The sequence below is a fragment of the Pan paniscus genome, chromosome 4, assembly GCF_029289425.2.
Source record: "Pan paniscus chromosome 4, NHGRI_mPanPan1-v2.0_pri, whole genome shotgun sequence".
NCBI classification, from domain to species: Eukaryota; Metazoa; Chordata; class Mammalia; order Primates; family Hominidae; genus Pan; species Pan paniscus.
The window spans coordinates 76,265,791-76,293,790 of NC_073253.2; the positions used below are offsets into that span (position 1 = coordinate 76,265,791).

At 39.6% G+C, this 28,000-nt stretch overlaps 1 protein-coding gene across 5 annotated transcripts; it reads left to right on the forward strand.

Annotated features, from left to right (window-relative positions):
* Positions 1–1,016: 1,016 nt before the first annotated feature.
* C1QTNF3 (C1q and TNF related 3) lies at positions 1,017–26,313 on the forward strand. 5 transcript variants are annotated; one of them, XM_008971837.4, is made up of 7 exons: positions 1,017–1,550; positions 8,636–8,747; positions 10,936–11,090; positions 15,513–15,642; positions 20,387–20,486; positions 23,645–23,800; positions 23,943–26,313. In XM_008971837.4, exons 1-7 carry the CDS (start codon positions 1,047–1,049, stop codon positions 23,995–23,997), a joined length of 1,212 nt encoding a protein of 403 aa, XP_008970085.2. In that variant the 5' UTR covers positions 1,017–1,046; the 3' UTR covers positions 23,998–26,313. The 5 variants fall into 5 exon arrangements, with proteins under 5 accessions (XP_008970085.2, XP_063460591.1, XP_003818549.4 ...); XM_034960207.3 differs by having other exon boundaries at positions 1,063–1,331; XM_063604521.1 differs by having other exon boundaries at positions 1,052–1,511; positions 23,645–26,313.
* Positions 26,314–28,000: the final 1,687 nt, after the last annotated feature.

Here is a 28,000-nt window from a genome sequence, read left to right on the forward strand (position 1 = left end):
TGGGTCTCTCCAGTTTTCATGAGAGAAGGCCAGTAACATTTTCTTAAGCGAGTGAATGAGTAATATAAATAAAATCGTATGTAAATAGAAGCAATTTTTGATGACAAAACTGTTTAAATTCTCTTAATTTATTATCCTGAAGCAATTAGGAATGTCCATTTTCTTTTTGGCTGAATTAATAAAAGTATAGCAACTAAAGCAAAGACATGAGAATCCTCTTAATCTGGATACGCTGTGTTTGAAATAACGTGTTTGGTGCTTTCCACTTCTTCAGTTTTGTTATTTATTTATTTTTTAAGTAGAGACAGGGTCTCACTAAGTTGCCCAGGCTGGCCTCGAATTTCTGGGCTCAAGGGATCTACCTGTCTTGGGCTCTCAAGGTGCTGGGATTATAGGCATGAGCCACTGTGCCCGGCCCCGTTTCTATTTTAATCAAGAATATGTCAAAAGAAAGAGGAGCCAGAGACAGCCTTCTCTTAACACAAAGCAGGGTGTTGTATCTTCATCTGACAATAAGTGACTTGGTTAACTTTGATTTAATTTTGGCTTTTGGGAAGTCATGGGGAAAAGAAGTAAAGCTGAGGATGGCGAAATACCTTTGCTAAACCCAGAGACACTGCACCTGAATCCTGCTCAGTGTTTTGTAGGCAACCAACTGCCTTCTGCCACTGGTATCCGGAAGGGGAAATGAGTTACCTTAAGTGGGCCAAAGTGGGGAAATACTAACAGTACAGCTAGAAACCAAGAGCTGTCGTGAAAGCCCTGAATGGGTTCCCACTGCTATTTCAGACAAAACTGATGCAGTTAAGCCTGAATTTCCTGGCAAGCGCAAGGGTAGATTTTTCCAAAAGGCTTTTTAGACTGCAAATACACAGCCTTTCCATGTCTAATCACAAAAGCAAACTGCTGGACACATGCTCTCTGTTCCCAGCTGGTTGTGTATGTTTTCTTCACACTTCAACAGAAACGTGCCAAGGTGTGACATTTATGAATTTCGCCAACTGGGAACTGTGCACACAAATCGTTCTTGCTTGTGGTGTGGGAAAATGATGAATGGGGGCTGTTCTGCCTGGGGAGGAGGGCTGCTGTCACTCTGGCATGCCTACAGCCTTATTTATTACACACCAAAGTATAAAACCACTCCGCCGCTGCAGCTCTCAGCTCCAGTCCTGGCATCTGCCCGAGGAGACCACGCTCCTGGAGCTCTGCTGTCTTCTCAGGGAGACTCTGAGGCTCTGTTGAGAATCATGCTTTGGAGGCAGCTCGTCTATTGGCAACTGCTGGCTTTGTTTTTCCTCCCTTTTTGCCTGTGTCAAGATGAATACATGGAGGTGAGCGGAAGAACTAATAAAGTGGTGGCAAGAATAGTGCAAAGCCACCAGCAGACTGGCCGTAGCGGCTCCAGGAGGGAGAAAGTGAGAGAGCGGAGCCATCCTAAAACTGGGACTGTGGATAATAACACTTCTACAGACCTAAAATCCCTGAGACCAGATGAGCTACCGCACCCCGAGGTAGATGACCTAGCCCAGATCGCCACATTCTGGGGCCAGGTACTCAGAATTCTCTTCTAAGGATTTTTGTGAAAGCTTAATGAGTGTTGTTGTTGTTGTTGTTGTTGTTGTTGTTGTTCTTGTTCTTTTTTTGGCTCAGATTCTTAGAATCAATGAATGCTTTTGAGAAGTTCGCTAAGCTGCTTGTGAATCTCTTTCTGGATTGCTCTTGGGTACAAGAGAGACTGTCGGTCTCTGTTAGAAAATCAGCAGAGGCAGCAATGATGTGATGGGATAGTGGCCGTAGCATCTCCCCATCAGAAAGGGGAACCTGGCCAGCCAGCTTCCTGCTATGCTGGGACTTGATTTCCTTCTTGCTCTGTTGGTCCGGAAAGGAGTGCTGACCCATGCAGACAGATCGGTCACTGTAGACAATCATTTGTTGTTCTTAAGAGAATTGGGCTTTCTTCATCCCTTCCGGCAGGGAGAAGCTGCCCTTTGAGTTTGTCAAAAGCAATCAAAGTTTTTTTACTTTGATTTGTGAGTATACTGTGACATTTCATGGCAGTCTTGTTTATTTGATTTATAGCATTCTAGATTGTTAAGCCTCTCTGTTCAGCCTGTTTTAAAAAGAATTAAAGAGTTAAATAAAAAATAAACTGTTTGAAATGCATACCTTATAGCATGATTTGATGCCTGATAATCACAGAGGACTTGATCTATTTCTCAGGTTATAAATTCAGCTCTAAGGAAATATCTTTAACTCTTGGTAGTATGAGAGTGAGTTAAGATTTCAGTATAGTGAATTGCAAATTGGTGAAATTCAATGTAATTTAAAATATTAAGTACAGGAAGAGACATATTTTGAATTACCCTCTAGACATCTAGTATGCTGAAAACTGTTAGAGGGGGCAAGAAGAGTTACTTTGAGTTATATGATATTTGAACATACAGGTTTTTACTACAAGATTTGATTACTTTAATGCATTAAATAGGACCTGAAGAATTTCATGTAATTGAAATCTAAATCCTTCCTACCATGGATTCAGAAGTTTGGGTTGGTTGTTTGGTTATATGGTCAGACCAAGATCACACACAGAATCAATTGCAGATTTGAAACTAACCCAGAACTTCTAACTTGACCACACAAGGCAGTTGCCCAAACCATTCTGTGGGGGATGCATCCAGAGAAAATTGCTTCTTTAAGGAGCCACGGGAGAAATGATAATCTCTAAATATGATCCTATCTTTTGAAAACCACTTTTAGAGATTGTCTATTCATCTGATAATCTTTTGGCTAAAGGGTAATGATTAACACTAATTTGTGTGTGGGTTTTTGTTTGTTTTTGTTTTGTGGTGAAGATATTTTCACTTGTGTCCAAGACTTGATCTGGACTTTCCATTTCACACATGGTATCTTTCTTGGCCAACAGATGGTATCTTTCCTGGCCATGACAGTGTGATTCCCCCAGAGGAAGCAGAAGGAAGTTAAAGGTTGTCTTTGGTCATTATGTCCTGACAACCAACACCCAGCAGGCCACTGAAATTCAAATCACATTTCTCCTTCACTCTACCTTCTAGGTTCCTGAAGTATTTTCAAACAAACCACCAATAGGAGATATTGAGGATATTTAGAGTTACTGACATTCTGGAAGTTTTCAGTACAACTCCTCTACCAACGGCTATGGAAACCACAGTTTGAATTTAGGATTGTGCTATGTTCTTCCTTCTTTCCCTACTTTCCCTGTCCCTTTTCTTTGATCATAATTCAATTTTCCTCTTATTCATTCAGTTCCCGTGTATTTCTTGTGCTTCTACTTTGTACCAAACTTTAAAAGGGGGGCCAGGGATATATAAAGATAAATATGCCTGAGCTCCCATGTCCAAACCATCCTGAAGGGCTGTAGTAGAGATAAATTTTTGTTAATTAAATTAAGTTTAATTAAATGCCATGTGTTAAATAAAGTCAGTACATGAAAGGCAATTGGGCAAAAGTGTCAAAGTACTGATAGTTTTTGAGCTGGATCTTAAAAGATGGGATTAAAAGAATGACTATCCACAGCAAATTTTAAAAAAAAAGTGCTGCAACAGAAACTGGAAAGCCTGTGAGGAGTTGGCTGTGGCTGAAGCTCCTGGGTTGGGGATGCAGGGGTGGGGGTTGGGGGGACGATGGGACATTACATGATTTTAGTGCCAAGAAGGATTCTGCTAGCTGGTTTAGGAGCTTAGATTTTGCTTTGCTAGCTAGGTTTTGTTTGTTCATAGCAGGACAGTGAGGTAATCAGATATATGGTCTGGAAAGATGCTCCAGCTGTGGGTTCATGGTGGAGTACAATGGCCAGAGATCTGGGGTGGGCAGACCTGGGCTCTTTTTTCCTGGTATTTTCTTCTCTGTAGCCTCTTTTTCATTCACCTTTGTCAATCTCCCCTCCTTCTCCCGGATACCCATTTCTCCCTCCTCCCACTTCCCTTCCTCTTCTTTCTTTTCCCTTTTCTTGGGGCAGGAGGTTTAAAAAAAGGAGCTATGACTCTCCTTCCTAGAAGTCACTTACTAGTAGTAGAGCTCAGTTCTGCATCACTACCCCTAGGCCTCCATCTGCAAAATTGATGGAGCATTTCTTAGAGACAAACTCTTTCTCGCATGCTGCAAATTTACCTGCCTTTTGCATACAAATTTGTCCTGCTTTTGGGAAAGGGGATGATAAACAAGGAGATCATAAATAGCAACTACCTACATGTAATTTTCCCTTACCTAGGAGAAAACTTCTGAATTAACACATCCCTTCCAACTTGTTCTAAGAGTTCCAGCAAAAGATTCAACAATGCAAAAGCATTGCTCCATTCAACTGAACTTTGAAAGACAAGGCCAGAGGAAGGAACGTGTAATGCAATGCTGCTGAAGGGTTCTCACGAGGTGCTCGACTAGTAGCAACCAGAAGTCTCTCACTGTTCTGGTGGCAGCTCTGTGCCCTCAAAGTGCCCTCAAGTAGCTTGGTCTTGCACTTCCAATACTAGTTGGCTCTAGCATTGAGCAACTTCATCTCCTGGAGCTGAATTCTTGTGCCTAGATACTAGACTTTAAAAACAAAATGTTTCTAAATTATTATTTGAGGCTTTGGAAAATACTTTAGTATCTTTGCATTGTAGAGCTGGAAAAAAATGCAAGACGATTGTAGGGAAAAAGTGGGAAATCTTCTCTTGTTTCATCCTCTGAAGATTCTCTGAAAATTAACTGTCCAAAGGCAGATCAATAGGAGAAACACACATACCGCATGGGGATGATTTCCCAGTAGCCCAATGTGGTATGCATGCTTACACACCCTTCCACGTAGGGTAGCAGGGAGTTGGGGAATGTAGAAGTAAATTACAAAGTTCCTCTGAGCCCTGGGGGAGGTGCTGTTACCAAAAGTGAATCCACACGGGTCTGCAACAACCTCAATTCTTGGCTCCTCAATTCCATTGAGGGTCATAAGGCGGAAGGAGAGACCAACGCAAGTTTTAGAGCAGGAATGAAAGTTTATTAAAAAGTTTTAGAACAGGAACAAAAGGAAGGCAGGTATACTTGGAAAGGGCTAAATGGGCAACTTGAAAGACAAGTGCACGGTTTGACCTTTTGACTTGGGGTTTTTTTACGTTGGCATACTTCTGGGGTCTTGCGTTACTTCTCCCTTGATTCTTCCCTTGGGGTGGGTTGTCCACATGTGTAGTGGCCTGCCAGCACTTACTTGGGAGGTGAGCATGCATAGTATGTTTACTGGAGTTGTAACCATGCTCACTTGAGGTATTCTTCCCTTACCAGCCAAATGCTCCTAGGAGGTCATTTGCCAATTAAACTCTGCCATTTTGCCTCTTAATGCACATGCTTGAGCCCACTTGCCCAACTCCTGAGATCTTATTGGGAAGCTGCCGATAACCAGTTTCAGGTTTTTGCTCTCTTTAGGAAGACTGCCTTTACCCGGCACTGGCTGCAACCAATTATTATTTTAGAGAAACAGTTAAAAGCCACTTGATCATCACCTGATGATCATCTGATATTCCTGGTCAGGTGGAGCCCTCCCCTACCCTGCTCATGTCTGAGTAGCTACCTACTGTAACAGTGTCAAGAAGGGAAGGGAGAGAAATTTACTGTGAACAGAGGTTGTCTTAAAGCTTCCCAGATTATGGCTCCTAGCTGCCCTCAGGAAATAGAAAAAAAAGCCTGTCTGAGCCTTGTGATGACTCCCAGTCTCTTCACTTCTCCAGTGGTTGATCTTTCCTGGTTATTTGATGAGATTCCTAAGGAGGGGGTCTTAAGACAATTGCATTTCTTTTGGAAAGACGCTTTCTTAGTCAAATAAAGAAATTCCAGACAGAGTCCCTCCCGGCACTTCTGGAAAGAAGATCAGAGAGACTGGGAGGCAGGGAAAGGTCAGAGAGAGACCTTGGATCTGAGGCTTCTCTCTCTTTTTTTAATAAGAGATTTGCCACAAGCCAGTTTTCCCTGTGATAGCTCTTCCAATACGTCTTTCTTAAAACACCTAAGTTCAGAAGGATCATGAGGCCCCTCTCTCATGATCTGCATTCATACTGAAAATCAAGATCAAGCAAGCTTTTGTCCTGCTCTGCAGAGCCTTCCATCCTCCCTGTGCTCACCTTATCTTTGTGGCTTATTTCTGAAGCCTTCCATTTCCAAAGCACTCAACACGCTGAAGCAGGTATTTTGAAGAGTCATTTTCTGTGCACCAACACCACCTCATCCAATCCTCTGATTTAATAGCCAAAAACAAAACAAACAAAAAAAGATGTCTGGAGAACAGCGACTTCTCTAAGGTCACGCAGCACCATGATGGAAATTCTGGTTTCAGTCCAGTGGGTGTTTCAACATTCCTAAGCATCTCAGTATTTCCATTCCATTCCTACATCGATGGTTCCACTTGAGGATTTTCCCTCCTTCCCCTCCCTTCTCCATCCTTAAAATTCATCATTGGCAGAGCCCTGGATTTTCTGAGGTTTAAAAGGCTGAATTTCACATTGGCAAAACCATAACAGGAAATATGGAATCCTTCCTTCTCAGATTACAGTTTTGGATTAGAAGGTGGGGTGTGCCGTGGTGTCTTTGACTTTCCAAGTGTCCTGAAATCCCTCAGATAAAATCCCTGAGATGAAATCCCTCATCTCAAACCAATGGCTTTAGTTGACTTTTCTTCCCCTACCAATTTGACAGAAGGTTTTCATAGACTCTAGTTCTTGTCCAGGTTTGAGCCTGGTAGACTGAAGACAAGACTAGGAGTTAGCTCTAAGTTATAGCTCCTGATCAGGCAAGACTTGGGTTCTGAGAGGTTGCAGGAGAATGCTTGTGCTGCAGATACTGTTCAGTGTTTTCCCTGAATAGCTTGGTGGAAAATTTTAGGACAAAGCAGTGAGAGAGTGAGAACAAAATTCAAGCCCATTTTTTATTAAAGAAAAGATAGTAAGGTCTAAATGTTTAACTGTGTGAAGTTTTGATCCAGTTCTCTGCTTAAATTTTTAGTGACAAATACAACTTGAATTTTAAATTCTTTTTTCCTCTCTCTGTGTCTCCTTTTTCTTTCTCTTCTTCCCTGGCCTCCTTTTTCTCTCCTTTGCTTCATTTTTTTCATGAATCTCTTAGCAACAACATGCTGTTTTCAAAAGACCGTTGAATTATAATTGATGTCTAGGAACATTTCCACAAGTATTTTGTATGACATAATTAAAAGTCAAGTTGCCAGTTTAGATGGGAGTTCAAATTTCATAAGCAACTTTAACTCTTCTGTCAATCAACTTCCACTAGGTCTTTAGCTCTTTGACGGTAAACATATATTTTAGAAATTTATCTTTGTATAAATAAGCATTTCACTCAGTGTCATACTTGAGCATGTTTAGTACCCATTAAGTGCTTATTAAATATTGGTTCAAACAGTGAGATAATCATTTCACAATTTTTTTTTTTTGAGACTGTGTCTTGCTCTGGTCGCCCAGGCTGGAGTACAATGGTGCTATCTCAGCTCACTGCAACCTCCACCTCCTGGGTTCAAGTGATTCTCCTGCCTCAGCCTCCCAAGTAGCTGGGATTACAGGCATGCACCAGCATGCCTGGCTAATTTTTGTATTTTCAGTAGAGATGGGATTTCACCATGCTGGCCAGGCTGGTCTCCAACTCCTGACCTCAGGTGATCCACCTGCCTCGGCCTCCAAAAGTGCTGGGATTACAGGCGTCAGCCACCATGCTCGGCCCAATCATTTCACATTTTAAAGTAGAATGTGTGAAATAGAAATCATGTTAAATAGTTGATTTACTTATAAAGTTAAAGTTGTTTCAAGATGTAGATAATTAATAAAAATGTATTGGACTTATAGTTAATAGCAATGTATTATATTCTTGAAAATTGTTAAGAGTAGATTTTAAGTGCTCTCTCTACAAAAACAGTATATGAGACAACGCATATGTTAATTAGCTCAATTTAGTATTTTGCACTGTGTACTTATTTTATAACAACATGTTATACGTGATAAATATATATATAATTTCTAGTTGTCAGTTAAATAAGTAAATAAATGTATTGGACTAAAAAATACTTTATTTCCTTTGTTTTCTAAGACAGTTTAAGTGTGCTATGGCTGTTTGAAAAACTAGTGTTACTATTCAGAATTTCTAAGAGATCTTAATCTAGCTCTTAACTCAGTATCATGGATATAGTAAGCATTTAAAAACAGTGCTTAAAGTGGATAATTCTTGTAATTTGAGGACCATCTACTCAATTTAGCTACATCTGGGGCTATGGCAGTTGGAAAAGAGAAAAGGCTTCCAAGTCCACTTCTGAAGGAGTTTCTTCCTTTGCTGTTACAGTAGCAGCAGGAAGGCACTTTCCAGAAACAGGACCCAACTTCCCACCCCCACCCACACGCTTTTCAAAGAGCATCTTCCTCTATTGACTTTCTTGTTGCCTTTTCCTTTGATCATCAACTGACCTTAGCTACTCCCTGACCCTTTGCCATTGATATCTCCACCCCATCCCATCTTTTGTGATCTTGCTGTGATTCGATTGGAATTAAGTTTACCTAAGGGCCAAGGCCAGTGGAAATTTAAAAATCCTAATTGCTCACAAGTACCTTTTTTTCTGAAGCTTCTCTTTCTGTCTTTTTAGTCTCCACAAACCGGAGGACTACCCCCAGACTGCAGTAAGTGTTGTCATGGAGACTACAGCTTTCGAGGCTACCAAGGCCCCCCTGGGCCACCGGGCCCTCCTGGCATTCCAGGTAAGGATGAGCAAGACATACTGTCAATCTAATTGCAGCCTGAGCTGAAGTAGGAGCAAAGGGCAAACCTTAATAATTTGGGATCACTTCTGTGTGATCCAAAGGATCCGCTAGACTCTTGGCACCCTGGAATACCAGGTTCATAGACTAGGAGGCTCCTCAACAGCATTGAGTCCGAAACGACCAGGTCATAGTCTTCGTTCCAGTATATCTGCCACAGCGTGCTTTATGAAGGGCAGAGTAGAGCCAAAAGCTTACTGCTCTGGGCTACAGCCATCTCAATGCCAGTCACTGAGCTGTGCATCCTTCTGTGTGACTCTAGGTCCAGCTAAGTGCTTCTTCCTCCAGTCTCAGGATCTCTCCATGTTCAGCCGTCTCTCAGTTGACTCTCATGCCACTCTTGGCCTCATGGAAACATTTTTAGGCTCCAGTACCATGTAGTGATATGGGGAATGCTCTGGAGCTACATGAGACCCCACTAGACCAGCAGTTCAGTCACCTGTACTGTGCCGATGCCACCAGGCATAGGAGAGTGCCGCGGGCCTGCTGGTACCCTGGGTCAGTCCAGGAAAGGGTAGCCCAGGTCTCCTCAATATGGGGCTCCCAAGCCTATCTTGCGTTTCATTGTCTTCATCCTCAGGTTAATCCCTAGGGTAGGGCCTCATCTCAGGGTCTGGCCAAAGTCCACTGGCTCTTCTGTGACTTACTCTCATTGATGTTAATATTTATCAAATGTGGTTCAATTTTTTTTCTACTTTTGAGTAGCTTCCTGCACAAAACCAAATTTACAGCAAGAAAATCTTATGTTAAACTTTAAACTACACTTACTGGCTTGGAATCTATGTCATTGGCCATCAAGGACAGCAGCCAGCAGGAGCAATGATGTAGGGGTAGGGCCTACTTCGACCCTTGTAAAATCTTCTCAGGTCTTAACTCTTCTGAGGTTACACAAAAGATTGGCCTTGGTTAAATGTTTTCTAACCAGGAAATGGCTTTGTCACTGAACACATTAATTTGTAAACACAGTCAAAGTTCATCTATTTGGTAGGGTTGTAAGCCTGGTATGATAACCAACCAAGGGTAGCATGCAAAATGAACAGCAAAAAGCCTGAAATTTAGCAAATATTAAAAATAAAGAAGAGGTGTAGAAATTGTCTCTTGGTGGCAAAGGGAAAAGTTAAAATTGTTTTCCAACTCTTGCTTTCAAAATCATTGCTGTAATTTGTTTAATGAATGAGTTTACCTTTTCCCCAGTTATAAAAGTGATGTGTTTTTTGTAGAAAACTTCAAAGAGACAGAAAAATATACAGAATGACATGAAAATTACTCATGTTCCACATTTAGAAAAGAACCTCTGTAAATATTTTTCTGTAACTTATTCTTGTCTTTTTTTCCCTATGGATATAATACATAAATACATATTTTTCCAAACAAAGATAGTATCATGTTATTTCTATTTACTCATAACTTTCTTTTGCCTGAAACAAAGTCTGGCTCTTTTGTCCAGGCTGGAGTGAAGTGGCATGATCCAGGCTCCCTGTAGCCTTGGTCTCTTAGGCTCAAGAGGTCATCCTGCCTCAGTCTCCCAAATAGCTGGGACTACAGGTGTGCACCACCACTCCTGGCTAATTTTTTAATTTCTATTTTTGTAAAGATGGGATCTCGCCATATTGCTCAAGCTTGTCTCAAACTCTAGGGCTCAAGTGATCCTCCCACCGTGGCTTCGCAAAGTGTTGAGATTACAGTTGTGAGCCACTGTACCTGGCCACTTATAACTTTAAAATCTAAAAATATCATGAATATCACTATATCATTAAATGTTTTTCTTCAGCCTTCTTTTTTATGACTATATAACATAGTTTCTAGAATATGTCATGCCCTCCTAGTATTGGTGATTATATAGGTGGTTTCCAATCTTTGCTATTTTAAATGATAATGTGATAATCAGATTTGTACACAATTTTTCCTCCAAGCCTCGCTTCAAAGGATAAACAGGCTTTGGAGCTTTAGGGTATCTAAGGCTTCTTTCAGAGCCTATTGCCCTATTTAGATGATGATACCCCTTGGTTATATTTGGGATTGTTTTGAATGGTCCCCTTTCATAATTGAGTTTGGATAGTATGTCTAGAAATGGATGGTAAGTATGAGTGACTGGGTTTTCTCATGTGATGATGTCTGGTTGTTTAAGGAAACCATGGAAACAATGGCAACAATGGAGCCACTGGTCATGAAGGAGCCAAAGGTGAGAAGGGCGACAAAGGTGACCTGGGGCCTCGAGGGGAGCGGGGGCAGCATGGCCCCAAAGGAGAGAAGGGCTACCCGGGGATTCCACCAGAACTTCAGGTAAACCATCCTCGGTACATCTCCTGGTGGCTTTCCAACCTGCCTGACCACAAGGGGCCAGGAATCAGGATGTTCGAGCGCTTCCTCAAGTCTTCCCCAATCCTGAGTAAATCTGAGTCTCAGTTTGTTCATCTACATCACAGGATGTTTGCATAAGGCCCATACTGTCCAAAAGGAGGACTTAGATATTATTCTTAGGGAGGAGAGACATTTATGAAGGGTGAAATCTAAGTCCCTCATAGAACCAAATCCAAGGCAACCCTAAATATAAACTTATCTCCTATTTTCCCAAATAAGATGTTTTAAGAATGTAATAAGATGTAATAAGGGTTTGGGCCAACATGAATGTATAAACATTTAAATACATAAATGGAATGATGAAATGTCTAGTTATAATATTGTATTTATTAACATTATTATATTTACATATACTAATCCATACATAAATATTGATATATATTGTTTTCTCTCAACTCAGATTTTGTGGTATAATTTTTGTTTATTTTTTGAAACAGAGTCTTGCTCTGTTGTCCAGGCTGGAGTATAGTGGCACGATCTTGGCTCACTGCAACCTCTTCCTCGTGGGTTTGAGCAATTCTCCTGCCTCAGCCTCCCTATAGCTGGAATTACAGGCATGCATCACCACACCTGGCTAATTTTTATATTTCTAATACAGACGGGTTTTTGCCATGGTGGCCAGGCTGGTCTCAAATTCCTGGCCTGAAGTGATCTGCCTGCCTCGGCCTCCCAAAAAAGTGCTGGGATTACAGGCTTGAGCCACCACACTTGACCTTGTGGTATAATTTTTACTTGAGCTTTTCTTGTCAGAATCTTCTTTATCAATGGAGAATTTCAGTTTTGAGCCATCCAGTCAGTGTTCCAGACCAGATTACATTCATTTCAGCATAAAGTTTAAAAAATCAATTTATGAGGTTAAAACTGTACATTTTTTTCCAGGCTCAAGTACCCATTTACCTATTCTTTCTCTCTCTTTTAAATGATCATTAAAGTTCTTATTGCCAACAAGATCTTAAACTTGTAAATGTGAGGTTAGGTCACAAGAAAAATTACTAACTTTGGGTTATTTCTGGAAGGTGGAGGAGGGCTAATATTTTGAAATGGATCCCCTCTGGGGGACTTCTATCAGCATTGAAAACTAGCATTTTTTAAAAATTAAGTTTCTTTCTGACTAGTGTCTTCCCAAAAAAAGTAACTTGTGGATAAAAATAAAGTAACTGAGATAAAGTACTGCAACATGAGAGATTTTTGAAGAACTAGACTATAAAGCGATTCTTGCCTGAAAGATCAATTAGGGGGAAACTGTCTTTCATTTGTGCGTGTACGGTGGTGGTTTGACCCTGTATAAGTTGCATCATTTTTCTGGGCCTTGGTTTTTCAAGTTTAAAATAGCTTGAATAGTTAGTGTGTTACTCTCATTTGTGGGTTTTGCAACTTTTAAATGAAAGCCGTTTTGTTTTGTTTTGTGTGTGTGTGCACAGGCTGGAGTGCAGTGGTGTGATCTTGGCTCACTGCAGCCTCCACCAAGGTTCAAGCGATTCTCTTGCCTCAGCCTCTGGAGTAGCTGGGATTACAGGTGCGTGACACCATGCCCGGCTAATTTTTTTGTATTTTTAGTAGAGACGGCATTTCTCTATGTTGGCCAGGCTGATCTCAAACTCCTGGCCTCCAGTGATCGGCCTGCCTCGGCCTCTCAAAGTGCTGGGATTACAGGTGTGAGCCACTGTGCCTAGCCAAATGCTGTTTAATAATTTCAGCAACCTGGGATCCATGTGCCAGTATAAATTTACAAACAAAAAGGCTAGAGATGCCACTCAGCCAGGTTAAGGTATTTAATAAGACAGAAGATAAACATCTCAAAGCTAGACACTCTAACCCATAACCTATGAATGGTAAACCACGGAGAAGGGGCCCTAGAGTAGCCAGTTTGATAGAGAACATTCTGGGCAATTATTAAATTTGTCCCATCAGCTATTTTACCCTAAAATCACAATACAAACATTTGGGTCTTACACAGATTGTGAAGGAGGGAACTTCACATTCTTTGAAGGTCCCAGCAAATTAAAGAATTTATTAATCTAACTTACACTCAGTTTCAATGACTCATTTGGACGAAGGATTAACTTTGACTTTCACAGCTCATTCTTCAATGGTGGTTTTAAGCAAAAGCTTTTCTTTTCTTTTCTTTTTTTTAACCTTTATTATAAGTTCAGGGGTACATGTGCAGGTTTTTTACATAGTTAAACTTGTGTCGTGGGGATTTGTTGTACAGATTATTTTATCACCAGATATTAAGCCTAGTACCCATTGGTTATTTTTCCTGATTCTCTCCCTCCTCCCACCTTCCACCCTCCCATAGGCCCCAGTGTGTGTTGTTCCCCTCTATATGTCCATGTGTTCTTATCATTTAGCTCCCACATATACATGAGAACATGCGGTGTTTGGTTTTCTGTTCCTGCATTAGTTTGCTAAGGATAATGGCCTCCCGTTCCATCCATGTTCCTGCAAGGGACATGATCTCATTCTTTTTTATGGCTGCACAGTATTCCATGGTGTATATGTAGCACATTTTCTTTATCCAGTCTATCATCAATGGGAATTTAGATTGATTCCATGTCTTTGCTATTGTGAATAGTGACAAAAGTTTTCTTGACAGGCGGAATTGTCTCAAGGCTTTTAAAATTATTGTTAACATTTTGTATTTTGAACTTCAACCCTGTCTTTGGATATTAGTAGTATAGAGGTGGTAACAATAGTAGTAGTGGTGGCAAGAGGAGGAAGAGTACTACCCCATTCTCCACTTAGGGGATATAGAAATTTGAGGCCCAATTACTAATTACTCAATTGCCAAGTGACAGAATTAAGAGAGGTGGACCTTAATCTCATATCTTTGGACCCAAATAGACAGCCTTATTCCCAAACTCATAGAGCCTCTTGGTTGCCACCGTGAGCAGGTTTCTCAAGTTAATTCTCTTTGCTGATCTTTTACTGATTAAGCAGAGGCTTTCAAAGTTGCTTAAAAGATTACACATAAAGTATTTGTAACCATTCCCAGAAATGGGTGTTGACCATTAAATGACTTCTCGGATTCTCCCATCTCTAAACTTTACAGTTCCAAGATGACATTTTTTCATCCAAAATCATGCTGAGAAATTTTTGCTGTTCTAATATTCAAAAAGATTGCTAATTTTAGTAAACCATTTTTCTATATTTTAGATAACTGCAAACACTCCTTTTTACCTTTTCAAGGTTATTCACGTAATATCTTTTCACTGTTAAAAAAAAATTAGAAAAGTTCTGGGCCAAAAATAATAAAACATGCCAAGAGATGATTACTGTTAACATACAGTTATGTAACTTTTCAGATTTATGCATACTTATATACATGTTACTTTTAAATATGATGGGAACAGATATACTTATTATTACTTTATTTCATGAATGACAATCTATCCTAAATGTCTGTTCATATAAATAAATACAATCCTATAGCTTTAAAATTAGTATCTTTTTTCTGAATATAAAATTAATACATGCTAACTTGAAAACTATAAGTGCAATGAAGAAAGGAAAACTTTCCCACGAAACTTCTACCAAGAAAGACCTGCTATTAATAATTTCAAGAATATTCTTGCAGATATTTTTCTGAATTGCCCACACAATAACTCCATCCACACAGACACAGTTAATAAAGGCTGGTATCAGATAATAATGATCTTGTGTTGTCTACTTTTTGGGTAAACAGTGTATTGAAGATATTTTCTCCTTTTATACAGATGCACATTTAGATCAGCATCAAGAATTCTCAAAGTGTATTCAAAGAATTAATTTCATTAGAAATTAATAGGCTGGGCACCATGGCTCACGCCTATAATCCCAGCACTTTGGGAGGCCGAGGAAGGTGGATCTCTTGAGCCTAGGAGTTTGAGACCAGCCTAGGCAACATAGTGAGACCTCGTCTCTATAAAGAAAAAAAAAAAAGAAATTAATAGGTATCTTTTCGGGAAAAAATAATGCAGGGTTACCAAAATTAAAATGTTTGGCTATAGGGTTTCTCAGGTCCTTGAATTTGCTAATGTGCATTTCTCGGCTATAAGTGGAAAATTTCATATAAAATTTTCTGGTATTATTTGATAACAGAATTTTAGTATTTCAAAAATCATTTGAAAGACAAATAATCTTTGAAATATATGTTCAGAACTGTTGATAGACATTGTCAATCTAATGGCTGCATAGCATTCAAATGTTGGAATTACCATAATTTATTTGTTTCTCTCTCCATAGATTGATGTTTATTCCCAATCTTGCTGTTATGTATAATGTTTAACAAACTAATCTGCATAAAAACTTCTTGACTTCTTTAAGATAAATTGCCTATTTATTGACCAATAATTCTTTCCTTAGATTGCATTCATGGCTTCTCTGGCAACCCACTTCAGCAATCAGAACAGTGGGATTATCTTCAGCAGTGTTGAGACCAACATTGGAAACTTCTTTGATGTCATGACTGGTAGATTTGGGGCCCCAGTATCAGGTGAGATGGAAACAAAGGATGAAGATTGAGTTAATCAATGTAATAATAAAGACAATTAAGGAAGGAAGGAAAGAAGAGAGGGAGGGATGGAGAAAGGGAGGGAGAGAAAGGAGGAGGAAGGGAGTAGGAAATAATGACATTAAGGTAGTTATTTTTTTCTTATTCAGGTTAAACCAAACAGCTCATTTAGATTTCTGTTGGATTTCAAAGTAAACGAATTAGAATCTGAAAAGACAAAAATAGTTTTTAAAATATGGCCATAGTCATTAATATTATTAACTCTGATTTAGACTGAGCTAAATAATTCTTAAGAGGACATACTTACCTCTGACTTTAAAAGTCCTTAAAACATAATTCTCAGTTTAAATGTGTCATAACTGTTTCCTCCCCCTGCCACCACCTCAAGGAGTGCCTGATCCTATTTTTTTAATTAAAAGAAATTGAACAGGTAATACATTTACTTATTTAAAAAGTTAAGGCCCGGCGCGGTGGCTCATGCCTGTAATCCCAGCACTCTGGAAGGCCGAAGCAGGCGGATCACGAGGTCAGTAGATAGAGACTATCCTGGCTAACATGGTGAAACCCCGTCTTTACTAAAAATACAAAATATTAGCCGGGCGTGGTGGTGGGCGCCTGTAGTCCCAGCTACTCAGGAGGCTGAGGCAGGAGAATGGCTTGAACCCGGGAGGCGGAGCTTGCAGTGAGCGGAGATCGCGCGACTGCACTCCAGCCTGGGCGACAGAGCGAGACTCCGTCTCAAAAAAACAAAAAGAGCTTGTTTATGCAAATGAATACAAATATATCTTCTCATATTTCTAAATAAAAGCTAGGACACTCTACATTCTGATTGTGTCTTGCTTAAAAAAAAAAAAAGCTAACAATATATTTTAGAAATCTTTTCACGTCATTACTTCATCTTCTTTCTTGTAGCTGAATGTACCAAAGTATATTTAATGAATTCCCTTATTGCTGGACATTCGGGTTGTTTCCAGTTTGCTTTTTTTTTTTTTTTTTTTGGTGGTGGTGGTGGATTTTGTTTGTTTGTTTGTTTCTAGACAGGGTCTCTATCGCCCAGCCTGGAGTGCAGTGGCACCATCTCAGCCCACTGCAACTTCTGCCACCTCTGCCTGCCAAGCTCAAGCGATCCTCCCCACTCAGCCTCCTGAGTAGCTGGGACTGCAGACCCAGGCCACCACATCTGGCTAATTTTTGTAGTTTTAGTAGAGACGGGCTTTACCTTGTTGGCCAGGCTGGTCTGAAATTCCTGGCCTGAAGTGATCCACCTGCCTCAGCCTCCCAAAGTGCTGGAATTACAGGTGTAAGCCACCATGCCAGCAAGAATATACCACTTTGTAATTGATCACTTACAGGTATATCTGTAGGCTAAAGTTTTAGGAATATTATCAGTATAAACATATCCATAATTTTTATCAATTTTGCCAAATTGCTCCCTGTAAGGGTTGTACCAATATACTTAAATTGTCAAGATATGAAAGCACTTATTTCCTGATAGCCTTATCAACAAAATGTGCTTTCAAGTTTCTGGATAGTTGATAAATAGAAAATCCCACTTTACAAACTTTTTACTTTGAATTAATTTTAGACTTATAGGAGAGTTATGAAAATATTATACAAAGTTCTCATATTTTGTTTAACCATCTTCCACTACTATTAACATTTTAAATAACCAAAGTGCAATTATAAAAATAAATAATGAACCTAGGTACAATACTATGACTAAATTATGGACTTCATTCAGATCTCACCAGGTTTTTCTGATGCCCTCAGCTTTTCATTCCATTTATTGTCTGGCCATTTCTATCATGGGTTCACGCCTTTTGTTCTATAATGTTCTTTTATAGAGGTATTTGCTTTATTAGTATAAATTCATGGCTACATTTTTCATCTACTACATGACAACATTTTTTCTTGGAGAGTATTGTTAATCCATTAGGGTCATTTTTGCTTTTCTTTTCTACTTTAAAAAATTAACTGAGGGTTGAATGAGTTTAATTTTCCTAGACCAGCCGTATGCTCTAGTTTCTTGGTGAAGAAAGGACCAGGGCAGTTTCTAGACTGGATAACTCAAAGGCTCCCTCCCCTGCTGCCAGGGGACTAACGGATTCTTTTAAGTATGGCCCTGATGTGCGTTTTTCTTGGTCACACTTCCACTACCTCTCCAGACTGCACCGGGTCCATGAAAGCTTCTGAAGCCAGCCTTATACTTCCTGGTTCCCTTGCCTTCAGGAGACTTTTTCTTTCTTTCTTTTCTTTTCTTTTCTTTTTTTTTTTTTTTTTGCTGGCAGATTTTGAGATTGGCCACTGCAGGTCCTCTTTCCACATCCTACACTGTATCTAGCAACCATCACCCCAAACACAGCCTTGCTTCCGCTCAGCCCTGTTTACAGGGGCTTGTTTTCAACATTGCTCTTCCACGTGGCCCTCACTATCAGGGAGTGCATTTCTCCTGGCACTGTGTGACACCTGCTGCCACCTGGCCTCCTCAGAGCCTCGCCCAACCTCGTGTTATCTCCACATGACTCTGTCCACCCTCGGGGCATTTGGCAGCACTTACAGGTATTTTTGAAGTTCATTGATTTTCTTCCAGTCTCCTAGCGTTGCAGAACGTGGATATTTATTTGGTTTTTGTTTTTCAATTCTACTCATTTCTCTATATGGTATCCAGAATTAAAAGGAAGAAACTTCTGATGGAGGCAGTGGCCCTGTCAGATTTTCACAAATGCTTTTAAGTGCACCTTGATTTATTTTTTCTACTCAGTTTAAGTCAGAAATGAACTGAGATATGAAATGATAGAAGCAATCTTTCATCACACTTTAATGTCATGAAAATCATCTTTAAATGTTCTTGTGTGATTTTCTGCTCTGAAGGTTTATGTCATAATTTTCTTACAACTATTCTGTTAAATGCTATCTATGCCACAGATTATATTAATGCCTAGAAATACCTAGTCCACATTTCCATGGAATTAAATGGCTTTATAATTGAAGCCTAAGTAAGGATTTAATTTTTTAGAGCTCTCTTGGGCCAGACGTTCAGCTTCTAGTGATACCAACTGTCATTTGACTCTCACAGTTTTCTGTTTCAGTCTCCATTTTTGCAATAGATTGCAAAAAGACCATTTTGTCCTTTTCAACTTTGGGAGTGAAGAGACAGAGAAGGCTGGTTTTTGAAATTACAGCAACACAAAGACCTCCAAACCGTAGTGCAAATGTGTCTCCTCTGGTTTCAGTACCTTCCCTTGCAGGAAAGCCACATGTGGTATAATACATACTCACTTCGGTATTTCCAACTCCAGGCATTTCATTTATTCACCATCTGGTGTTTTAGTCTCCTCTTTCTAACATGTTTTTGCAACCTATTTTTAATAGTAGTCATCATTTTGTAAGAAAAACTAGTATATTTTCCTGTCATTTTGATTTCAGCTTTATCTTCTTGAGGCATTGAAAATTATGTGTGTGTATGTGTCTAATAGGAAATTTTGTAAAATGTGAAAAACTAAACACATATAAACTATTTTCCTTGAGGCTTTTAATTTTTATCTGCCTTTACTTTTCCTCTGTGGGCCAATCTCTAGGCATATGAATAGGCATGATAAACTTTTAGGCCATTTCCTTTGTTCCCAGAACATTGAATATGCATTCCTGGCACTAGACAAAGCATCATCATACTTCTTCATTTAATTTGACTTAGAATCAGGTGAATTGACATGGCACCCTTACAACTTTCATCTTACTTGATTGCCCTTTGAGAAAGAAATAGAACTATCTTCTATTAAAGCTATTTCTGGGTTATTGTCTTGAAAGGCCATTAGTTTAAAATGTAACATGGAAATCAGTAAGAGTTTGATGACTTATGTTCATTCACCTTTCCAAAATGCACACCAAAATCCCAGATCATTTAGAGTTTGAAAAATTTTCCTTTTGTCTTTTCTGTGTGCTATTGGATTCTTCTTAATCATTCAGTGAAAGTATCTTGTGTGCTGGCATTTAGAGTATATTAGGTCATATTATATTGCTTTCAATTAGGAGCCCTAGGCTCTTATTAAAAAACTCAAATCTTTTAAAATATATGTTCGTCTTTTTCAAATGAAGAGGATACAGACTTTTAGTGACAAGGTCCTGTTGCTGAGTCTAAGTTGGATCTTTCTGTTTGTTGTACATAATTTCACCAACATACAAGGAATAGCATGAGAAATTACCAGAACCATTTCTTTAGAACTCATAAACATTTGTTCTGTGCTCCAGGATTTCCTCATCTTTGGCTAATCCCTTTGGTGAGTTTAATCATCTGTTATATTGTTATAGTTGCTCATTTTCTTAAGTCATGGAGCATCGTTGTTCAACCACAAACATCTCTGCACCTTGGTAACACGAGTTCTGTGGTACATGAGGATGATCGCTAACCTATGCCCAGGAACAACGCCTACTTTGCCCTAAGCACTTTGTCAGGGCACAAGGCAGTGAGATACAGCTAAAATGAGGTAGGCTGCTTCCCTTAAAGACTTTTAAGTCTTATTCGGGATACACAGTGTACACATTGAAAGCACTTGGAAGGGGAGTAGATATAGGGACATTCCTGCAAATTAAGGCCAAGGAGAGACACCATACTACAAAGAATATCAATAAAAGACATGTGAAGGCATTTGGCAAATCTCCAGGTATCTCCAGGTCCTCAATGTATAACATGTTAATATCAACATGGATATATACCTGCTTTTTTCAGGTGTGTATTTCTTCACCTTCAGCATGATGAAGCATGAGGATGTTGAGGAAGTGTATGTGTACCTTATGCACAATGGCAACACAGTCTTCAGCATGTACAGGTGGGTGGTCTTTTCTGTCATGGGTCTCATCCATGCTGCCATTGTTTGTTCAAGGAATGCCTAATGACAGGGAAGCGTATAGGAGTCAATAGAGCCTGACATGGCCCCTATCCTTAATAAGAGCCCTCATGTACCAGTATGGCCACATTATCATCATTATTGTTTGGGAAAAAGTAAATCTGATGAACTTGAGCATCAGCAGGTTGATAAGAGGCCTTGCATTAATTACTAGCAGCACTCCCAATAACCAGTCATTTGGATTATTTTTATAACTCATTATTTTTCTCGTCTCTCTCTGCCCCTTTTTCTGCTTTCCCATTCTCCCATGCCCTCTGATGTTAGCTTGGAATGTGGCAAAGAGGCAGAGAGCCGACACCTTTCTTACAATTAAAAGGGCCATGAGTTATCTATGAAAAACTTTGTGGCTGTTATCATTTCCCTGTTATTTTTGATGATGTGTGATAATTGCTGTGTTTACTTCTGGAGCCTTACCTGAGTGGGAAGATGTATTTGAAATGCCAAAAGACAGGAAGATGAGTTAGGGTAGGTGAAATTGTTGCAAGTAAGAGATCCAGTTACTCTAACATGCTAGAAGTTGATTTTTCTTCACCAGTCCAGGGCAAGAGTTCCAGGTTGAGAAAGAATGAGGGGTTGTAGGAGAGGTGCAGGTTGGGAGTGGGTTTATTCTTCCTGTTTTTTGAGGAAGCCAGGCTGATGAAAGCAGCTCTGCTGTCTATAAAACTGACTTTGAGCCAGGCGCGGTGGCTCACGCCTGTAATCCCAGCACTTTGGGAGGCCGAGGTGGGCAGATCACGAGGTCAGGAGATCAAGACCATCCTGGCTAACACGGTGAAACCCCGTCTCTACTAAAAATACAAAAAATTACCCGGGCATGGTGGCAGGCGCCTGTAGTCCCAGCTACTCGGGAGGCTGAGGCAGGAGAATGGCATGAACCCGGGAGGCGGAACTTGCAGTAAGCTGAGATTGCGCCACTGCACTCCAGCCTGGGCGACAGAGCGAGACTCCATCTCAAAAACAAAACAAAACAAAAAACAAACAAACAAACAAAAAAACTGACTTTGAAATTCTCTTTGGTCATTGTCATTGCCAGAGTCAGAAGGAGAAAAGCTTGCTGTTGCAAGCTTGTGGAAATATTTATGGATCAGGAATTCTGTTCAGAGAACTTAGTCACATTGTTTTCCACCCAACAAATGCAAGGGTGACATGGAATTGCAGTGCCAATGGAACAGAAGAAAGGGGATTCTGGTGAACAGCTAACCTTCTCTGCCCTCTGGCTTCCAAATATCTGCTAAATTCTTCTTCCTACACTTACAATACATGTCTCCCCATCTCTCTGTCCCTATGGGAGACAGCCTGTGAAGCACAAATAATGCATCCAGCTCAAAGCCCTGAGTCAGTCAATGAGTAGTCCTTTTTATCAGATTGGTTTGTTGGCTGTTTTTCTCTTTGGCTCCTGGTTCTGTCCTCTAGGAGGGTCTTCTTTATCTGCTTTTCTCTGTGGCACATCTGAAAGGTGAGCAGGGCCTCCTCGAGGCTCTCTCACAGCCCACTTCCTGCTGGTGCAAATTTGAAAGCTGAGTCAAACAGCCCAAGCCTCTGGAGTCTGGTTTTGTGTCTCTGGCAAACCCATTTCCTCAGAAACTTACTTGGCAGGCTTTTACTCTGTTTTTTACTCGATTTTACTCTATTTACTTAGCTGGCTTTTACTTCATTTGTTAAATAGATTAAGTGAAGTCAGTTACATGTGTTACTAAACCACACTCCATATACTTTTCTTGACAGTTTTCAGCCTGCTATTCCTTGTCTTCATGCCTTTCTCTCAAGTTAATGGAGTTACCCTGAGGCCTTCTAAAGCAATCGATTTGGGCAGAAAGGCAATATTTTTAATCCATCAGATTGTGCCACAGCTGTGTCTACTTGATTGAATGAGTAGTCTTTTTTTATTATGATTTTACTTTAAGTTCCAGGATACATGTGCAGAATGTGCCGGTTTGTTACACAGGTATACATGTGCCATGGTGGTTTGCTGCACCTATCAACTCATCATCTAGGTTTCAGACCCTGCATGTGTTAGTTATTTGTCCTAATGCTCTCCCTCCCCTTTCCCCTCACCCTGCCACAGGTCCTGGTGTGTGATGTTCCCCTCCATGTGTCCATGTGTTCTCATTGTTCAACTCCCACTTATGAGTGAGAATATGCGGTGTTTGGTTTTCTGTTCTTGTGTTTGTTAGTTTGCTGAGAATGATGACTTACAGCTTCATGCATGTCCCTGCAAAGGACATGAACTCATTCTTTTTTATGGCTGCTGAATGAGTAGTCTTAAGGAAAAAACATCAACTTTATCACTGCTCTTCCAGATATAAAGACACCTGGCTTTTTTAACCTTGTTAGGCCCCAATCACGTAGACAGTATTTACTTCCTTTTCTTCAAACAAGTCAGTTTTTGCCTAACTCATCTTTTGTAGCAACATCTTTCTAAAAGCAGCAAAGAGTACTTTGGCTTTTTCCAATCACTTCCCTTTCTTACCCTACAGGCATTAGATCTGTCTTCCAAGTTATCACGTTTTCCAAATGTTTTTGCACAGCGTAACATGGATCTTCTGCTTTCCCAGACCATGATATTTGTTTCCCCATTGCTCCTTGCCTGACCATGAGCCAGTGTAAGCCTATTTTTATTTGGGTTGCGGAGCAGCCTCCTTTTGTACCAAATTCTAGCTTAGTTAGGGGAAGCTAAATTACTGTAACAAAAACCCAGTGGAATAGCTCAAACATAATATAACTTTCTTTCCTTCTCATCAAACAGCCCAAGGTTGTTCCAGGTTGGAGCAGAGAAGAGAGAGAGCTCTTTTCCACATGGTCTCCAAGAACCCAGTATTCAACATATGGCTTCTAAGATCATTCTGGTCATTGTCATGAACATTCCAGACAGTCATAAGAAGGAGCAGGGAGGGGTTTTGTGAGAGTGTTACTAGCCAGCTTTAGAAGTGGCACATAGGTCATTTCTGCTCACAGGCTGTTTAGAGAACTTAGCCTCAGGATTATACCTGTGGGAAGGAGAGAAGGGGAGCACAGACTTTGGTGAAGAGCTGGTTGTTCATGGCAAAGACTAAGTAGTTTGTTCCTCTTTTTCTTTCCAGCTATGAAATGAAGGGCAAATCAGATACATCCAGCAATCATGCTGTGCTGAAGCTAGCCAAAGGGGATGAGGTTTGGCTGCGAATGGGCAATGGCGCTCTCCATGGGGACCACCAACGCTTCTCCACCTTTGCAGGATTCCTGCTCTTTGAAACTAAGTAAATATATGACTAGAATAGCTCCACTTTGGGGAAGACTTGTAGCTGAGCTGATTTGTTACGATCTGAGGAACATTAAATTTGAGGGTTTTACATTGCTGTATTCAAAAAATTATTGGTTACAATGTTGTTCACGCTACAGGTACACCAATAATGTTGGACAATTCGGGGGCTCAGAAGAATCAACCACAAAATAGTCTTCTCAGATGACCTTGACTAATATACTCAGCATCTTTATCACTCTTTCCTTGGCACCTAAAAGATAATTCTCCTCTGACGCAGGTTGGAAATATTTTTTTCTATCACAGAAGTCATTTGCAAAGAATTTTGACTGCTCTGCTTTTAATTTAATACCAGTTTTCAGGAACCCCTGAAGTTTTAAGTTCATTATTCTTTATAACATTTGAGAGAATCGGATGTAGTGATATGACAGGGCTGGGGCAAGAACAGGGGCACTAGCTGCCTTATTAGCTAATTTAGTGCCCTCCGTGTTCAGCTTAGCCTTTGACCCTTTCCTTTTGATCCACAAAATACATTAAAACTCTGAATTCACATACAATGCTATTTTAAAGTCAATAGATTTTAGCTATAAAGTGCTTGACCAGTAATGTGGTTGTAATTTTGTGTATGTTCCCCCACATCACCCCCAACTTCGGATGTGGGGTCAGGAGGTTGAGGTTCACTATTAACAAATGTCATAAATATCTCATAGAGGTACAGTGCCAATAGATATTCAAATGTTGCATGTTGACCAGAGGGATTTTATATCTGAAGAACATACACTATTAATAAATACCTTAGAGAAAAATTTTGACCTGGCTTTAGATAAAACTGTGGCAAGAAAAATGTAATGAGCAATATATGGAAATAAACACACCTTTGTTAAAGATACTTTCTAAACTTGTTTTTAATAAACTTTAATAGTCATAGAATTGTAAATCACTATGGTTAACAGAAAGTGAAAATATTTTCATGCAGATGATGTGAACAGCCATGTGAATAGGTGACTTGGGCACACAGCAGGGTCATATGACTCCAGAAACTTTGCTTTTCAGTTATTCCATTGTTATAATGTCAACCCTTTAAGACATTGATGTTTAGAGGGCTCACAAATAAAATCTGAATACCTGTAAGGAAAGGGGTTTTTTATCACATACCTTAAGTCTTTGTAATGTTCATGCTTAAATTCTAAGTTTTCACCTTAGTGACACACAAGGTTTGGTTGTAGGCAACAAGTCCCAGGTATGTGGGAAATTGTTTCACAACAGAGATGGGAAAAGGTGCAGATAATTTCCAATGCCTTCACAATTTACCCATGACCAGAAATATACTTGGAAGACTAATTTCACAAGTGTCCCAAAACTGAGATGCTAAAAAGGAAACAGTAGGTAGGTGTCATAGGAAATTTACATGTACCATCTAATAAACAAACTTGCAAATTCTAAATCTTTTTTTTTTTGAGACAGTTTCACGCTGCTGCCCAGGCTGGAGTGCAGTGGCATGATCTCAGCTCACCGCAGCCTCCGCCTCCTGGGTTCAAGTGACTCTCCTACCTCAGCCTCCTGAGTAGCTGGGACTACAGGCGCCCACCACCAGGACCAGCTAATTTTTAATGTTTCTAATAGAGACGGGGTTTCACCATGTTGACCAGGCCGGTCTGGAACTCCTGACCTCAGGTGATCTGCCTGCCTCGGTCTTCTAAAGTGCTGGGATTACAGGCGTGAGCCACCGCACCCAGCCGCAAATTCTAAATCTTAAAACAACTCTGCAAACGAAGCACTTGAGTTTCTGCTTGCTTCAGGGATGTAATACGGTGTAGAACTGTTTCACATAATGATCAGCCTTGGTAATTTTCCAGTGTAGAAAACATTATATTTGACCCTTGGACAACAAAGAGATTATATTGAAGGAATTTTATTGATTGTATCATGAATAAAAGCTGAAGTCAAAATTAAAATGTAAAAAAATAATTCAGAGGATGGAATATGCAAATGAAAACTCCAAACGATGTGGCTGGAATTCATAAACATTTACTTTATGCAAGATACTGTGCTATTCCAGGCACTCCTATGGCATTTAAAGTACAATTCTTACCTTCCCTAATTTTTCAACCTAGTAGAGGACAATAGGCTAAAGGGAATAAGTACATGGATAACAAAACATAAAGTAGAATGTTTTTACAGCCATAGAAGGCAAAGGGCTAGGAATTCACAGGAGAGAGAAACAGTATCTAGCTGAGAGCATAAGAAAAGCTTGTGGAAAAGATAATATTTGATGGCCAGAGACAATTTCTTGCTTTGGTATGTTTGAAGTGTTATATTTAAATATATATATTTTTATTAAAAAAACTCACTATAGAAAATTTATTAAATTCCCCAAAATATTTAGTATAAAATTAATCATCCCATCAAATATTAAATAATATTACTATTTTAAAGTGTTTATTTCAATTTTTTCCTGCATGTATTTATGGCTTTTATTTTTAAATATAGTAATAAAATAATTTGAAATTAGCTTTTTATATATTTTTGTGTCTTGCTCTAATGGGTTGGACTAAACATATTAAGAACACTCTCAAATGCTACTAAGGACAATTTGAAAACATAATTTTAATGACTGCATAATTTATTTAACTTTCCTGTTTTGGAAAATTTTTTTTTATTACAAATAATATGTCATGAGCATTCTCTTTTTAAAAAAATAAACTATGTGTGCATATAATTATTTCCTTTGATTAAATTTCCAGAAGTGAGATTATTTGGTAAAAAAGCCTAGACATTTTAAAAGCTGTTAATAATGTCACATTTAAAAAAAAAATAGCTTAAACTTATGTAAGGAGGGACTTTATTCAAAAGGATTATTGCCATAAGGGGAAGGTGACTACGACAATAGGGAAAAGGCTCTGAGATCTATGAGATCTGTAGCTCAGAGGACAAACACAAATAGGCTTTCTTTTATGGAGAGAAGTAAACAAGAACTGGGTGCACAGGGGATGGGATGGGTGACAGGTATGATGGGACATTGACTAGGGAACACTTTTTCCTGAGTTCAGCCAGTTCCCTGAAGGAGGGGCCTCTAACTTTAACATGGCTCCATGTTCCAGTGCCCAAAGTGGGCCAAAGTTTAGGTACCTGGGCAAAGGGGAAAAGCCTTACTAAACTTCGGTCAAGTCAAGTTAGTTTGCATTTTGCCCAGATTGAACAGTTCAACAAACACTTCAGCTATTTATAAGACAAAAAAAGTGGGAATTTAGAGGGTCTGTGCCTGGTCATGTTCTATGTAAACAAGAAAGTTTTAAGTCATAAGAGAAAGCATGATTCTTTGCAGCAAGCCATTTCCCAGAACAAAAGGGAAGGAGGATTTTTAAAGTTCCTTTCCAAGAACGCGGGGCTCAGGTAAGGTTCAACATTGCCAATAAATATTGTCAAATTGTCCTCCAAGAAATCTGCACTTCTACTAGCAATATTTGAGAATGCTAGAAATGCTGCAGATAGGTAGGATTGTGATTCATGAGGATGGGAGACAAAGTGTTCTATGCAATGAAAAATAGTTTGGAAAAAAAAAGAGGCAGGGAAATTGCAAGCTGTTTGTATGCAACAGCATAGTGTGCAGTCAGCCTGGAATGAATTGCTGATACAGCGTTAAAGCAGGTACGGCTAGAAAGGGAGACAGAAGGAATGCCATAGGCTTTCAATGCCAAGGTGAGACCTACACTTAAATTAGCAGCTAAAGAATCACTGTTAAATTGTGATCAATATTTTGATGTAACCAGGGCTAAGTTTTAGGAAAATCAATCTGCTGAAAATGGGAGGCTTTGAGGTGCTCACATTTTTTTTCTTTTAAAGACAAGCATTGATTATGTCAACCTTACAAAAAAAGACACTAGAAAAAAATTAAATATGTTGGGTTTACTTGGTAATAGAAATAAGTATTATAATCTGAATGCATGGAATGGCAAACCATGAGTACATTTGGTGAGGCAAGGGGAAGGGGAACTTTTGTTAGCAAAAAAGGTTTACATAAGCTGCTTAGAAACAGAGTTCGTTGGTTCTAGAGGTTGAAAGCCAGAGTTGTTAGCAGTTTATGGATGGAGACGCTGTTAGTGGGCAAGTGTTCTTGAGAACATCATATCTGAATTATTGCAGTTCTGGAGAATGTCTAGTCATAAACCAAAGGGTTTTTAGAAAGTTCTTGGAAACA

Excerpts from the sequence above, each read along its gene's own strand:
- C1QTNF3 (XM_008971837.4), top strand. The coding sequence starts at position 1,047 with ATGATGAATGGGGGCTGTTCTGCCTGGGGAGGAGGGCTGCTGTCACTC. Across the intron at positions 8,748-10,935 it reads GGGCCCTCCTGGCATTCCAG|GAAACCATGGAAACAATGGC; the intron begins GTAAGGATGAGC and ends TGGTTGTTTAAG. Across the intron at positions 20,487-23,644 it reads ACAGTCTTCAGCATGTACAG|CTATGAAATGAAGGGCAAAT; the intron begins GTGGGTGGTCTT and ends TTTTCTTTCCAG.